The following is a 15,695-nucleotide window of genomic DNA, read 5'->3' on the forward strand; positions in this document are numbered from 1 at the left end:
ATAAGGTAACCTGTTTTTTCTGTTGTACAGATTGAGTACAGAACATTTCCACAATTCCACAAACCTTTATTCAATGCCTGCTAAATTCTGCTACTCTAATCATTTCCCCCATTCTGCAGAAGGAAATGTGAGAGGGACTTATTCTCCATGATTTCCAGCTTTGGAGAATGTAGCAAACAACCAGTACCTCCTAGATGTAAAAGAGACAATTTCATAGTATCCTCAAATCTCAAGAATTAATGAGAAAGACAAAATGCTAGCTATATCTGAATGTTCTTTTTTTTTTTTTTAATTTTTTTATTGGCTCCTAGGCAGAAGAGTGGTAAGGGTGGGCAATAGGGGTCAAGTGACTTGCCCAGGGTCACACAGCTGGGAAGTGTCTGAGGCTAGATTTGAACCTAGGACCTCCCGTCTCTAGACCTGACTCTCAATCTACTGAGCTACCCAGCTGCCTCTGAATGTTCTCCTTAACAGATGACTTCGTTTAGTTCCAAAGAAATTACTACCCTTTATTTTTTAATTTTCTCAACAGTCAAAACTGTCTGATGAATAATTCGTGCGTCATTTGCATCTAGCAAGCAGGCAGGACTCTGGAAATTCATATATGGGAACCTTTTGGGACAAAGAGGGCTATGAGACTGTGGATGTGAAATTCCTAAGAGTGATTTGTTGCTTCTAAGAGCAAGAAATTTGGTTGTATATCCTTTTAGAGTGGTAATATTTCAAGTTTTGTATGTCCTAAGTTGAGGGAATAAGCAGTTGACATTTTGCTTGGATTTTTAGGAATAAGTGTTTCAGCAATATGCTATAATTTTCATACTTTATAAGTCATTGAACTAACTAGCTCATATATCTGACCATGGAGTTTGTACACTTTCCTCTTAATCCTTCGTTGTCACGTTTTGCTGAGTGAACCATATTCATGACTCAAACTTGTCTAAACAAGCAAGATCTGTCTCATAAAGGTCCAATTTCATTACTTTATCATCAGATAACTTTTGCTTATCCAATCTGGAATCAAGCTGCCTTAAGCAGGCACAACTGTGGAATATCTTAGATGTCAAAATGACATTGATTAAAAGCATTTGCTAACTCTGCTACAAGCAACGTCTAGACTATTATAAACGTTAATCGTTCACGCAGAGTTAAAGCAGAAGTATGGATAGAAAGGTCTTAAAAGTTGGTGCTCTGTGGACATGTAACATTTAGATCCTTTGGGATCTGCGGGTACAGGTGAATTTTATTTCATCCAGGAGAAGATAGTATGTTATGAAGGCAAAGTAGGACTTGTCCTTTTGGGTGTTGTTCGATTCCATAGTAAGAAGAATTAGTCTGTCTTTTCTCCTTTTCCTAGAAATGTTAATCCCTCTCTCAATCTACCACCTTACTACTGGGATGAAGGCATGAATTTTAACAAATCACATGCTGGACTTAGACAAAATATATAAGCTATTTTAACTCCATTCAGTATGTTATAGGCAGTAATCAAAAACAGAAATTTCAGGGAAATTAGAAGCTCAAACTCAAAACTTTGTTATTGATATTGGCACACATCTGTAGAGTTTCATGGGATTTAATTAGTATTCTGATTTGACACAGGTGTAGTCCAAAAATAACCTTTTAAGATTACCCAAGGTACATTAAATTTCTTCTGATATTTTATTAATTTCTTAAAAATGATCATTTGTGGAGTTCTCTATTTGTGGGACATTGGGTGGATTTGTAAAATAAGTGTCTTTTTTAAATTCACATTTTTGTGCCTGATTTTTAGAACTAGTATAGTTTTTTTTAAAGCTAATATTTATATTGTGCCTAATGTGTACTAGACATACTAGTTCTATATGCTATATGTATTTGTTCTGTGTTAAGTACTTTAAAAATAGTCATAAGATTCAAAGAAAAACCCTGGGACATGGGGCCATTATCCCCATTTTACAGCTTGAGAAATGGAGGCAAATAGAAGTTAGTGACTTGCTCAAGATCATATAGCAAGTAAATGTTTTAGGCTGGATTTGAATTCAGGTCTTCATACCTCCAAGCTAAGCACTATTCACCATGCCACTTGGCTATCAGTAATACAAAATGCTCCAAATTCATCTGCTAAAATTAAATTCACATGAATAATTATTTCAGTTCTTCAAGTGTGCTTTATATATTATGTGCCAAAAATTTTGCTAGACCTTGGAGGATATAAAGATTAAAAAAGGAACATAGTACCTCCCTTTAAGGGGTTTTACAGTCCCCTTAGAAAGTGCAATAGGACATAGGAGCATAGGTTTAGTCAAAAAGGATCTTGAAGTTCAAATAGTCCAACTGATGATGGATACCTTTATAGCTTAAGAAATCAGGATTCATGGAGGTAAAGTGACTTGCCAAAGCTCATACTATCAGTAAGTATTTGAGGCAGGATCTGAAGTAGATCTTCTTGACTTAAAATCCAATCCACTACATTGTACTCATTTGCTTCAAATTCTGTTAGCATTGGCTACAAAGGACCCCCCCTCTACTGTGCCAGCCTTTTTTTTTTTTTTCTATCAAAGTAGCCTGGAATGGAAAACACTGTTTATATCATCAAGTCAATTTCCTATCATGGCAGGATAAAGACTCCAAGAGAAAGACACAGTACTGGATCTTAACCAACAGACCAAAGAAGATGTAATGATCCCCAAGGCATGTGGTAATATCCTAGACCTAGCAAGGGGTTTAGGAGGTCAGTCGAGGATTACAACTTCCATTGTGCGAAGGCAGAGGCATTTAATTGCTTCATTGACTCTGGAGTATACCCAATTATTTCATTCAGTCTAATGATTCCAATCATAATGGAGTAAAATGTTTCTTCTGGCTTGTGCCTGCCTGCTAATGGCATTCAGTGGTTTGAATCCTACCTCTCCCTCCCCTGACCCAAGAGCATTGGGACTTTGAGAGCCTGCTCCAAAAATTCACTGAAGCACATGAAAATTGGTAGCTAGAAAATGAGACATGTTGATCAGTCAACAAGCATTTATTAGATGCATATGCTGTATCATGTACTATCCTAGATGTTGAAGATACAAAAATAAAAGGGAGAATAAAGTCCCTACCCTCAAGGAGCTTATATTCTACTGTCCATATTCTTAAGCATTTTTTGTATTACCCAGATCCCTTTGGCAGTCTGGTAAAGCCTATATACTCCTTCTAAAATAATGTATTTAAATACTTAGAATAAATTCCATAAGATTCCAAAGGAATCCAATTATACTGAAATATATTCATCAAAAAAATTTTAATTAGTCTATGGACCATAGGTTAAGAACTTCTGTACTAAGAGTGTGTTCTCAGATAAATGAATAAGGGATATAGCCAAACTATATACATAGTATTGCTTTAATAATTGGGGCAATCAAAAAATGTCTCTTGAATGAGGCATTCATTGATTGAGATAGAGCTTTCAAGATGGAGTAGTGAAGAAGACCTAGTAGATGGAATGTCCTGTACAGGACAGCAGCAAGTAGAACAGTCAGGATGGAAGCCAAAGCTCTTGAGGTAGAATAATATGAAGTTGCCCTAGAAGGATGAACTAGAACTAAATTGAAAAGGACATTGTCAAACATAGCTATTTATATTTTATCATAAAGGCACAGGGGAATCACTGAACCTTTTGAGCAGAACAGTGGCCTGGTCACATCTGTCCTTTAGAATTCAATTCTGTCCATAAGGTAGCTCCATTCATTATGGACTGGAGAAGAAAAAGACTGGGGGGTCAAGGGACCGATTAAGAGGATATTGCTATTTTCCAGAGGAGGGGTGATGAGAACCTCTCCTCTGGAATAGAGGTGAGGAGATGGGGAAGAAATGTGGTATGAATAGAGAGAAAGGGACATATGTGAAAGATATTTTGGTATCAAAATAGGACAATTGCTAGATTTTGTAATAGTTATTTAGTGATATCAAAGGGAAGACATATTGTCTTTCTTTTTTTAAACCCTTAACTTCTGTGTATTGACTTATAGGTGGAAGAGTGGTAAGAGTAGGCAATGGGGGTCAAGTGACTTGCCCAGGGTCACACAGCTGGGAAGTGTCTGAGGCCAGATTTGAACCCAGGACCTCCCGTCTCTAGGCCTGGCTCTCAATCCACTGAGCTACCCAGCTGCCCCCATATTGTCTTTTTAAAATCTTTTTTGTATTGATATTTTTAAAGATATTTTGCTCATTCTAATGTCATAACAGATTAACCTGATCCTCTGTCTGAAAGAGGATAAATTCTAACACTTCAGGGCAGGCCTGATCAACGTTTATTTTTCAGCTTTTGCAGGCAAGGTATCTATCTGACTTCTTTCATCCAAAGCCATATTGTTGCTGTTTGTGAATCAGGAAGACAAATACAGAGAAATATTATGATAACAGTGATAAAGCTACTCACCATCTGGGTCATTTTGATGCCCAGTAGCATTAAGTTTTCATTTAAAAAATGCCCCCAAGTGAGCAGCCAGTCTCAAGTTAAACATTTAATGAGAACATGTTAGAAATTTGGAAGAAGAAAGCTCAGTCCTTGAGTAAACCCAAAATCCCATGTTCTTTGCCTATTTTGTTGTGACACTTTCCTTGGCACTATATTTCTGGACCTTCCTGCCCAGAAATATTTCCCCCACTGATGCACATTTAGTACCCAAAAGATTGACCATTTGCCCCTTTTTTGGCTCGAAGCAGTAAAGGTCCCCACTTAGGAAGGTTCATAGATACGCAGAATGTTAGCACTGGAAGGAACTTTAAATGTCGTCTAATTCAAACATCTCATTTTACAGGTGAGGAAACCAAGACAGAGAGGTTTAAATAACTTTCCAAATACAATTATGTTACTTGGGAGGGCGACCCACTGCAACATTACAGAGAGGCTTCTGAGATTCCTTCTAACATCAAATGTCATAGACAGAGTTTATTGATCAACTTACTTGAAGACTCCAGGGACTGTGAAATTAAGCTTTGATAAGAAGAGAAAAGAAGTAACAATGAAGAACTTGACTTTTCAGGGAAGGTCAGGAATGAGTTAGGGTTGATGGGGAAATGGTCAGACTAAGATTTGTTCAAGGATTCTGGGGCCCAACGAAGGGTTCATTCCAAGGGAGGAGGATTGACCAAAGCAGTCTTCATTTTATTTATTTTTCCCTCAGATAACTATATTTTTTCCATAGTTATGAATATATCTAAAGAAAAGGGCCTTTTTTCCCGTAGGACTATAGAACCTTTGAGCCAGAAGGAATCTCCATTTGATATACAAACCTTCTCTATAACATCCCTGACTTGTAGCCATCTAGCCTTACATAGGTCTTACATTCAGTTTAATAAATTTAACTAATATTTCTTAAGTACCTATTTTGTGCAAGGCTCTAATGAGGCACTCAAGACACAAAGGTGAGAACCAGACAATCCCTTCTCAAGCTTGCAGTACAGGGGAGCCAGCCTAGTATAGATTAATAAGCTCTGGCTTTGGAATAGGAGGGCCTGGGATCAAATCTCACCCCTGACATTTACTGCCTTTCTGACCTTGGACAAATCACTTAAGCTCTCTAGGTCTTAATTTCCTCATCTAAAATTAAGGGGCTGGATGAGATGATTTATAAAATTCCATCTGGCTCCAGATTGATTATAATATAATTAGTTGATATGAATCTTTATTGGACCTGGGTAACATGGTGGTTACTCTAAAGCAGTGATGAGGACCTGATAAATATGAACAGAAAAGGTGGATGGAAGGAACAACTTAGGTTGGAAGGATGTGAGCAAGTAAGGACAAGGAATCGGGGAGGGTCAGGAGTGTAAGGCAGTATACTGTTGAACTGGTCAAGTAGGATTGAGACTATTAAGAAGAAAGGGCAAGCCAGGGAAAATGGACAGGAAGAGGAGAACAAGGAAGAATGGATATTCTGGAGGTCATAGTATGGATGAAAAATAGGTTTAGGAAGAGTGAGGTAGTGGAGGAGAAGAGGAGAGATGGATTGAAGACTTGTTTTCTGAAGTTAAATTCTTGCCTTTGTATCTTGAGTGCTTCACCTAGAGTATTGCACAGAGTCTACATGATGTTATACAAGAAAGGTTGTTGAGAATGGTTGAACTATTGAGAAGTTGTAGGGCATGGAAACAAAGGGAACAGCTGTACTGAAAATCTAGTTTAAGGTTATATCAGTATCTGTATTGAAGTCTCCAAGTATGAGAGCAGAGTTTAGGTTGGAAAAGCTGAGAATCAGGCACTGTACTGCTTGAGAAAGGATGGAGAGTTGTATAGGGGTGAGCAGAGGGATGTAGAGAACCTCAAATAATTGCTCAGTGATGATGGCTAAAGGAGAGTCTCGGAGGGACAGTGGGGATTGAGGTGTAGACCAACTCTCCTGCTTGTTCTTTTCTGTCAGGGAACATAAGAAAAACTAGAGTTAAAGAAGGTGGCCAGTGATGCAGTGTCTTCTAGAGAGAGTCAGGCTTCCCTGAGAACCAAAAAATCTAGGAACTCTGAGAAGAGATTAAAGGGAGAGGTTGTTGGATTTTTTATGAACTAGTTCTAGAAGAAAAAGGTAAAAGATAGCAAAAGGAGGAAGGGAGTAGGGAATGAGAGGAATGACTTGGATAGAGACATGGTAGGGGTAGCAGTATGGAGGAGATGATGACTTTTGCCTCAAAAGTCATTTTAAACTAAAATAACTCCTCTGATACCATTAATAATCATTGCTGTAGCCTATTTAGTGGTCTCCTATTTGATATCTTTCTGAAGGATAACTCAGAAAGGTCCTAATTGACACCTAAAGTGGCATTTAAGTAAATAAAATGTTTGGTTTCTGGGGGAATTATTGATTTGACCACTGGCTTATAGATGGTTTCTGAAATGGAGAGAAATCATCTAAGCTCTCCCAGGTATTTCAGATAGCAATTGGTGGAGTGAGTAGGAAAATTCTGTCTGCTACCTCCAAGCCCCCTGCTTTCCAAGGTATCCCCAGAGGGCCTGGGGTTATACCCCAGCAATAACATATATTCTCAAAGTTCTCTGGCCATTGTGTCAGATCCGGAATTCTTTAGCGTGCCAGTATGAGCTTTCTTTTTGAAAAGCAAACTTCAGAGAGATCTCATCAAAAAGGTAATTAGGATTTCTTAAAATAAAGAGCAGTTAGAACACCTGAGCATGAAGAATAGCACATTTTCAAATTACATTTGAAATAACAAATGAATGTGTCTTGGGTGGTGAGAAAATGCATTTCTTAAGCAGCGCTCATCAGTAAGAAAACTGCTTGTATCCTTGGGTAGCTGATTAAAATAGAATAAAGAACCAGTATTTTTCAAAGGAAGTATTCCTAGGCAGATTTTCATTTACTTGATTTTCTGGGAAGAAGTTTCTATTGAATATGATCTTTCTAATTTTCACTATAATCTGTTCCCCACCATGTAAAATGGTAGCTATTTCTGAACTAAGTAATAATTCCCTTCATTATCTCTGTTTTTCGCACCTCCTACAATTAATATGAATAGGATAATGAATCATGATGAAATAAAGCTGTTTTATATTTTCAAAGGGAAGCTTGCTGCTTCCTACAGTGCAGTGCCCATGATTTATCTCTTTGGTCACATAGCCTATGGTTATACAATTAGCTTGTTATTTTTATTTTCAGTTCATGGATCTTCCCTGTCCTTGGTTTCCAGTACATCATCCATTTATTCCACAGTAAGTATTGATAGACTTAGAAATTACTTTGATACTTTGGAGCTGCACATTCTAATTACTTTAGCAGATTTTTGTTCATTTACTTTTTTTTTGGTCTGCAATGATAGTTTCATTGGTTTAAAGAAGTTTTGGTGAGAAAATCCTCTCTACCAATGCAGAACTGCATCTTAGAGCTTTGCCCAGGACACTGAGTTTGAGACTTGCCCAAGGTCACACAACCAGGATGTGTGGGACTTGAACCCAGTTTTTCTTTACCCGAAAACTGACTCTCTATCCACCACACCAGGCTGCATCTGTTGGTCATTTATGTCTAGAAAAAAATAATAAATGATCGCTGGTAAACAGTACTCTTCAAGCTCAAGGCCATAAGCCAGCATTCTAAGTTTCTCAACGAGGCCAATATGTTCTTATATACAAGGTTAAAAATTTATACTTGAGGGAGCAGCTAGGTGGCTCAGTGGATTGAGAACCAGGTGTAGAGTGGGAGGCCAAGTTCAATTTGGTCTTAGGTGCTTCCAAGCTGTGTGACCCTGGTCAAGTCACTTAACCCCCATTGCCTAGCCCTTAACTGCTCTTCTGTCTTGGAACAAATACACAGTATTGATTCTAAGACAAAATATAAGAGTCATTAAAAAAAAAAAAGAACTTCTACTGTAGAGCTTTTAATATAGCAGGAGAATGAAACATAAAGTTAAAATACAATTACATGAATAGGAAAGTAGCAGGAGAACTTTTCCAAAGATGTTAGGGAGTGGTTATCTGATAACAGTTTTGTGGCATTCAGGTACCTGAACAGCTTATCAAATGCCTTACTTTTTCTATCAGAGCATGAGCTCAGGGAAGCCCTAACTATTAAGGAAAGAGTATGATGTCATGGTATGATCACTAGACTAGCACTAGATTCCCAGGGCAAGGAGACCTGGGTTCTAATCCTGGCTCTGCACTAACCAGTAACCTTTGGCAAGTAGCACTGTATAACTTTGTTAAAAATTGCTAAGATATGGTCTTAATGACCAGTAAGGACATTGACTTGCAAATGGAAATATTAAGAATCTGAATTAGCCCCATGGAGGTAATTGTGACATTCCTATCCCAAACACACCTACTTAAACTATTTTTATTTTTCTTATAGCCAGAAGAAAAATGCCAATCAGAGGTAAGGAGCAGTTCCTTGACTTGATTTTCCTTTTAAATCATAATGTTTTGTATCCTTCTGGATCTGAGAATCTATTCCCCAAACAAGTAATCCTCTAAAATGTGATGTTTAGATTCGAAAGCTACGGAGGGAATTGGATGCATCCCAGGAGAAGGTTTCAGCCTTGACTACTCAACTGACTGCTAATGTAAGTAGAGAAGTCGATGCTTGCAAATGGTGTTCTTGTTATTCTCACTAGTAAAGGCTGAGATTTTTATCTAAACTTAGAAACCAAAGTCACCACTGAAGACTGTTATTTAAAGAAGAAAAAAAAAAAAAGGAAAAAGGTGGGGAGGAACAACTAGGTAGCACAGTGGATAGAGTGCCAGACCTAGAACCAGGAAGACCCGGGTTCATATCTGACCCTCAGGCACTTCTTAGTTGTGGGACTCTGGGCAAGTCACTTAACCCCAATCACCTTGTTTTTGCCCCTCTTCTGATTTAAGATTGATACTAAGACAAAAAGTAAGGTTTAAAAAGAAAAAAAAACTTTTAAAGTTGTCTTTTTTGATGATAGGCCTCATTAAATATTCAAATGGATCCATATGTCTATTTATTGATGTGGCTGTTCCTTCCAGAGCCACTCATCCATGACTGCTTAGCCTATATGACATCTATCCATGACCTCCTATACATTTGCCCCAGGGGTCATTTTCCCCCCTCTCCCCCAACGGGCTGTAAACCTTCCTCACTTTCTTTGCATCAACCAGATAGCTGATTAGATGAAATCATAATTGACATTTGTATCCTACTTATTGTTTATCAAATATCTCATTTGAACTTCACAAATCCTATGAGGTAGAGAGTAGAAATGTTATTCCAGTTTTATAGATGAGGAAACTAAGACACAGGGATGTTGTCAGGGACCTGTCCATGAAAGTGGTTAACAGAACCCAAATTTGAACCGAGACCTTTTGATTCCAAAATTACAGAAATCTAGTCTCAGCTATTTTATCTGCCCTTCTATCAACCAGAAGTCTATAACAATAGTAATAATAACCAGCACTTCTATAATACTTTAAAGTTAGCAAATCACTGTATATGTTTTATATGTAGATAGATAGATAGATAGATAGATAGATAGATAGATAGATAGATAGATATGGAGATAGGTAGAGAGATAGATGGATAGATAGATATGGAGACAGATAGCTATATAAAGAGAGAGAGAGAGAGAGAGAGAGAGAGAGAGAGAGAGAGAGAGAGAGAGAGAGAGATACAATAATCTAGTGAACAAGGTGCTATTATTATTACAGATGAGGAAACTGATGCAGACAAATAAAATGACTTGCCTAGAGTCACACAACTGGAGTTGTAGTCTGAAACTGGAATTGAAATCAGGTTGTCCTGACTCCAAGTCCCAACCTATCTGTCTCTGTATATAACAAGGAGTTTCAGCTTATGAAAATTTACACTACCAGATAATGACAAGGGCTTACTTTGGCACATACATTTTCTTTCTACCACAAAATTCATTCTCTTTGCCTCTATGAAAGTTCTACTCTAATGCCGCATCATGGGATGAAGGTAAATCTTGTTTCTCAGGGATTATGCAGGTGACATGCAATTCTGGCAAATCTTACCAAGATAGAAAGGCTTTTAATTTTGGTCATAGCAGTGAGTCTATGTCTCTCTTTCTGAAATCACATAGCTAGTTCAGAGAAACTAGTCCAAAGAAGACTGGCCACCAAGTGATGATTTTTTTTGGGGGGGGGCCATAGCAACCCATAAGAGTTTGGTAAATCTGGAAGGGAATTGTCATCTGCAGCAGAGAAATGGATACGCACAGTAATGAGATCACAACTACCTCAACAAGAGGTGTTAACATTCCCAAACACAAATACATTGGAGGCAACATGAATATTGACTTGTGGGGTCAGAGAACCTGGGTTCAGATTCCACCTCTGACTCTTACTATCTTTGTGATCTTGGGTAAATCCCTTACTATTCTGATCTCAGTGTTCTCATCTTTAAATTGAATGAATCAAACTAGATAGCTTCTGATAACCCCTTTTATCTCAAGATCTATCATCCTATAACTGAAGAATTTCTTAAATATTAGATATAAGTGTTTTTATTTGCTTTGTTCTATTTTTTTCCAACAGGTGATCTTAGATGTTTATTGTATCTTTACTTATGAGGGATGATGAAGTTTTAATATCACCATTCCAATTCAGACCTACCTTCTGTTGGTTAAAAATGCAAATATATGGAGGTCTGCCTTAAGATGTTCATTGTCAGCCCTGAAGTTAGGGAGAAATAGGTTCCTCCCTTATAATTGTGGTGTCTGATATTTGGAACTGAGAACTGAAAAACAAGATCAGTTAATGAAATATTTATTCATACTACCATGGGCATCTAGGTGGCCAAGTGGATAGAGTGGTAGACCTAGAAAAGAAGTGGTAGACCTAGAGTAAAGAAGACTCAAATCTGGCCTCAGACACTTATTAGTTGTGTGACTCAGGACAAGTCACTTAACCTTGTTTGCCTCAGTTTCCTCATAAGTAAAATGAGCTGAAGAAAGAAATGGCAAACTGCTCCAGTAGCTTTGCTAAGAAAGCCCTAAATGAAGTCAGAGAGATTTGGGTATGACTGAAACAACTGAGCAACAATGAGCCAGGTGCAGAGATACAAATGTAATAAAGGAAGTAATCCTCTCTGACAAGAACTTACATTCTAACAGGGGAGACAAATATATATAAAGATATATGTGTGCCTGTTTGTATATATAATCTTCACCTGAATCTTTTGGAATTATGATTGGTCCTTCTGTTGATCAGAGTTCTTAAGTCTTGGAAAGTTGTTTTTCCCTTAAAATAATATTATGATGATGATGATGATGATGATGATGATGATGTCTTCTCAGTTCTGCTCACTTTGTTTTGCATCAGTTCATAAAGGTCTTCCAAGAACTTTCTAAACTATCTTATTAATTATTTCTTTCATCACAATAATGTTCCAAAACATTCGTATACCATAATTTGTCCTACCATTCCTCAACTGATGGATACATCCTGAATTCTAATTCTTTCCCAACACAAAAAGAGCTGTTAGAAGACATGTTGGCACATATGGTCCTTTCCCTCTTTGTTTGATTTCCTTGGAGTATATATAGACTTAGTAGCAGTACTGCTACGTTAAAGGAAATGCACAATTTATTAGCTTTTGGGGCATAGTTCCAACTTGCTTTCTCGAATGACTAGACCAATTAATAGCTCCATCAATACATACCTTGTGTAACGGTGCTCTTTCAAGGATCACTGAACAGTTTTTTGTTTTGTTTTGTTTTTCCTGATCGAGCATATTAGCAGAAGTCTAATATGATTTTTAAAAAGACTTTTAACCTGGGTTTTGCACTGTTGACTCAAATGTTCTATAATCAACAAACAGTAAACACAGTGGGATCCTATAGCCTCTATACATCAGTCAGTTCTATAGCTACAAACATGTCATCTGGTATAGAATATTATTCATTAAATGCCTAGCTTTCTCCTCATGTTTTCATGAAGAATATGAACATAGACTTCTCTCATAAAGATGTTAAGAGTTGAAAAAGTGGATGTGTAAGTCAGTAGAGGGAAGCTAAGTGGTGCATTAGATAGAGTGACAGGCTTGAAGTTATGAAGACTCATTTCATGAGTTCAAATTTGACTTCAAACACTAGCTGCTTGACCCTGGGCAAGTCACTTACCCCTGTTTGCCCCAGTTTCTTCATCTGTTAAGTGAGTTGGAGAAGGAAATTGTAAACCACTCCAGTGTCTTTGCCAAGAAAATTCCAAAGGGGGCTACAGAGAACCTGACATGACTGAAACAACTGAGCAACAAAGAAGCTAGTGTTGTGTCTTCTTTTTTGCCTTTTATTCATTCATTCATTTACCCAACAAGCATTTATTTAAAAGCAACCTAATTGATAGGTACTATGGTAGATGCAAAGGATAAAATGCTCCTACCCTTAGGACACTTAGATTTTACAAAGGGTCAAGGGAGAAGGGATCATCTAGAATACAGATAATTAAAGATAAAATATGTCTAAAGTAATTTCAAAATGGGACAGTATTAGAAACAAGAGAAAATCATGAGTTTTCTGTTTTTTGATATTTAATATCTATTCCAGGGGGCAATTGGGTAGCTCAGTGGATTGAGAGCCAGGCCTAGAGATGGGAGGTCCTAGGTTCAAATCTGACCTCAGACACTTCCCAGCTGTGTGACCCTGGGCAAGTCACTTGACCCCCATTGCCTACCCTTACCACTCTTCTGCATTGGAGCCAATACACAGTATTGACTCCAAGATGGAAGGTAAGAGTTTAAAATAAAATAAAATAAAATAAGATTTATTCCACAGTTCTTTTATTTTTAATTTAATTATTTCAATTAACAAGAATCCATTTTCTCTCCTCATCTTTACTCCATAATGAAACCAAAAATAAAACCCTTATAAGAAAAAATAATAGTCAAGCAAAATGAATTCTTGCACTAGCCACGTCCAAAGAATATATGGCTAATTCTACATTCTTTAGTTCATTACCCTCCTTTTGGGATGTATAAAGCATGCTTTATCCTCACTCCATGACTGGGTTTTGCATTGAGCAAAAGTCTAAAGGCTTTCAAAGTTATTTATCTTTAAACTGTTGTTGTTAGGGGCAGCTAAGGGGCTCAGTGGGTAGAGATCCAGGCCTAGAAACAGGAGGTCCTGGGTTCAAATTTGACTTCAGACACTTTCTATCTATGCCACCCTGGGTAAGTTACTTAACCCCAATTGCCTAGCCTTCTTCCTTGGAACCAGTACTTGGTATTGGTTCTAAGACAGAAAGTAAGGGTTTTTTTTTTTTTTTTAATGTTTATTTATAAATTATTCTCCTAGTTCTAACTTACTACACTTTGTATCATTAATATACATTTTCCCAGGTTTCTCAGAAAGCACCCCTTTTTTTCATTTCTAATGGCACAGTTGTATTTCATCACATTCATGCATCCTAATATGTATAATCATTCCCCAATTGATGAGCACATCCTTAATTTCCAGTTCTTGGCTGCCATAAAAAGAGTTTCTATAAATATCTTGTACATATGGACACTTTTACTCTTGCTTTGATCTCTTTGGAGTTTAAGCCCAGTAAAAGTATCACTGGATCAAAGGCTATGCACAGCTTAGTAACTTTGGGGCATCGCTCCAAATTGTTCAGAATAGCTAAACCAGTTTACACGTCGAGCAATGCCCACGTGCCTTTAAAATCCCATCACCTACAGCACATGTTCTTTATGCGTGTATTTGGACAGGGCCAACCATTCTTCTTGGTTTAATTTCCTTAGGTGTCATTTTTATTTCTTCATATCAGATATTGAGGTGGTAATAGACAAATGTGGTGGTTTATTGTCATCAGTGTTGAGAAAACATGTAAAGTACTTTGACTAAAGTGCTTAATAAATGGTGGTGATGATGATGATGATGATGATGATATTTATTAAGTAGTAAGATATTTGTTGACTTAATTGGAAGGATCTTATTGTTCTTCATCAAATCTTGCTCCCTTCCAATCCCTTGCAACAGATTTCAGCTCATAAATTGTAGTTATCTTTAGGGTGATCTTTTTACTTATGCTTGCTACGAGAGCAAGATGACTAAGTGTCCTGTGTTAGGATGTTTCTAATTGTCTTTGGGTGCATGATAAAACCAATTCTGTGAACTCATTTATTTTCCACCCTAAGAATCAGTCGATTGTCTCATGATCTAGGTGACTGATAGTCTCATAGACTTTATTCTCCTTCCTTTCCCCTCCCTATCCTGCCCATTCTGGAACCCTACTGATTCAGGATTAATTCATCCTCACAGGTGCCACTGAGAGATGTTGAGTCTGCTAGGTTGATGTGCAAACCATAAAGAGCTAGGCTGAGTCAAGTAGTTGGCCACTCAATAGTCATCAAATTTTAATGACATTTACTTGCCAATTAGATTGGCTAAATAAATTTATAGCCTATTCAACTTCATGGACCTTTTTGAATCCCATTCCAATACTAAGTATCTCTGAGATTTCGCTTCGGCTTTCCAGAGTAGTTGAACTGAGAATTCTTATTATTATTTTAAAACTTTGTTTGTTCATCACATTTGAGTCAGTATTATTTTAAAATAAATATTTAACCATACCAAATACTAGGCAGTGGAAACATATTTAATTGTCTGCCATTTTTCTCACAGACAGATCTGTTTATTTTTATAGAACTCACTCTCAAAGACATGTTATCATGATGTTTTCATACTCTTCATGTTTGTTTTCATTTGGAATGTGAGAATGTGATATTTGGTGAGAAGTCTATTGTCTGTTCGATGAGCAAAACTAGAATGACATCACTATATCCCATATTTTCCTAATCATTCTTGTGACATAAAAGAAAAATGGTCCTATTATTCAACAGCATAAGACCCTTGACTAATTTTCTGTTGCTAATGTGGGTGCTTTTGAGCCTAGAAAAACAGCTTATTTCTCAATAATCTTCTTGTCAATTTTTTTTCCTATAGAATTTTAAATTTAGAACCAAAGATGAAGTCTGGGATGGGGAGAGAAATATTATTTAAAGGAATAGTAGCTCTATACTTCAAAGATCCAATATTTCTTTTTTTTCTTTTTTTTCTTTAGAATATTTTCCCATAGTTACATGATTCATGATTCTCTCACTCCCTTCTTCATTACCACCCCCCAAAGCCGACAAGCAGTTCCATTGGGTTATACATGTATCATTGTTCAAAGCGTCTTTCCATGTTATACATATTTGCAATAGAGTGATCCTTTAACATCAAAACCCTAATCATATCCCTATCTTACT

At 37.1% G+C, this 15,695-nt stretch overlaps 1 protein-coding gene across 3 annotated transcripts in view; it reads left to right on the forward strand.

Annotated features, from left to right (window-relative positions):
• The window catches only part of NAV2 (neuron navigator 2), a 482,122-nt gene that overhangs the window by 416,097 nt on the left and 50,330 nt on the right, over positions 1-15,695 (forward strand). For all 3 annotated transcript variants that reach the window (XM_044681285.1, XM_044681287.1, XM_044681286.1), the window contains 3 exons: positions 7,629-7,681; positions 8,814-8,837; positions 8,950-9,024. In XM_044681285.1, coding sequence (XP_044537220.1) covers positions 7,629-7,681; positions 8,814-8,837; positions 8,950-9,024 — 152 coding nt within the window. The remainder of the gene's footprint in view (positions 1-7,628; positions 7,682-8,813; positions 8,838-8,949; positions 9,025-15,695) is intronic.

Source organism: Gracilinanus agilis, chromosome 6, assembly GCF_016433145.1.
Source record: "Gracilinanus agilis isolate LMUSP501 chromosome 6, AgileGrace, whole genome shotgun sequence".
Classification (NCBI taxonomy): Eukaryota; Metazoa; Chordata; class Mammalia; order Didelphimorphia; family Didelphidae; genus Gracilinanus; species Gracilinanus agilis.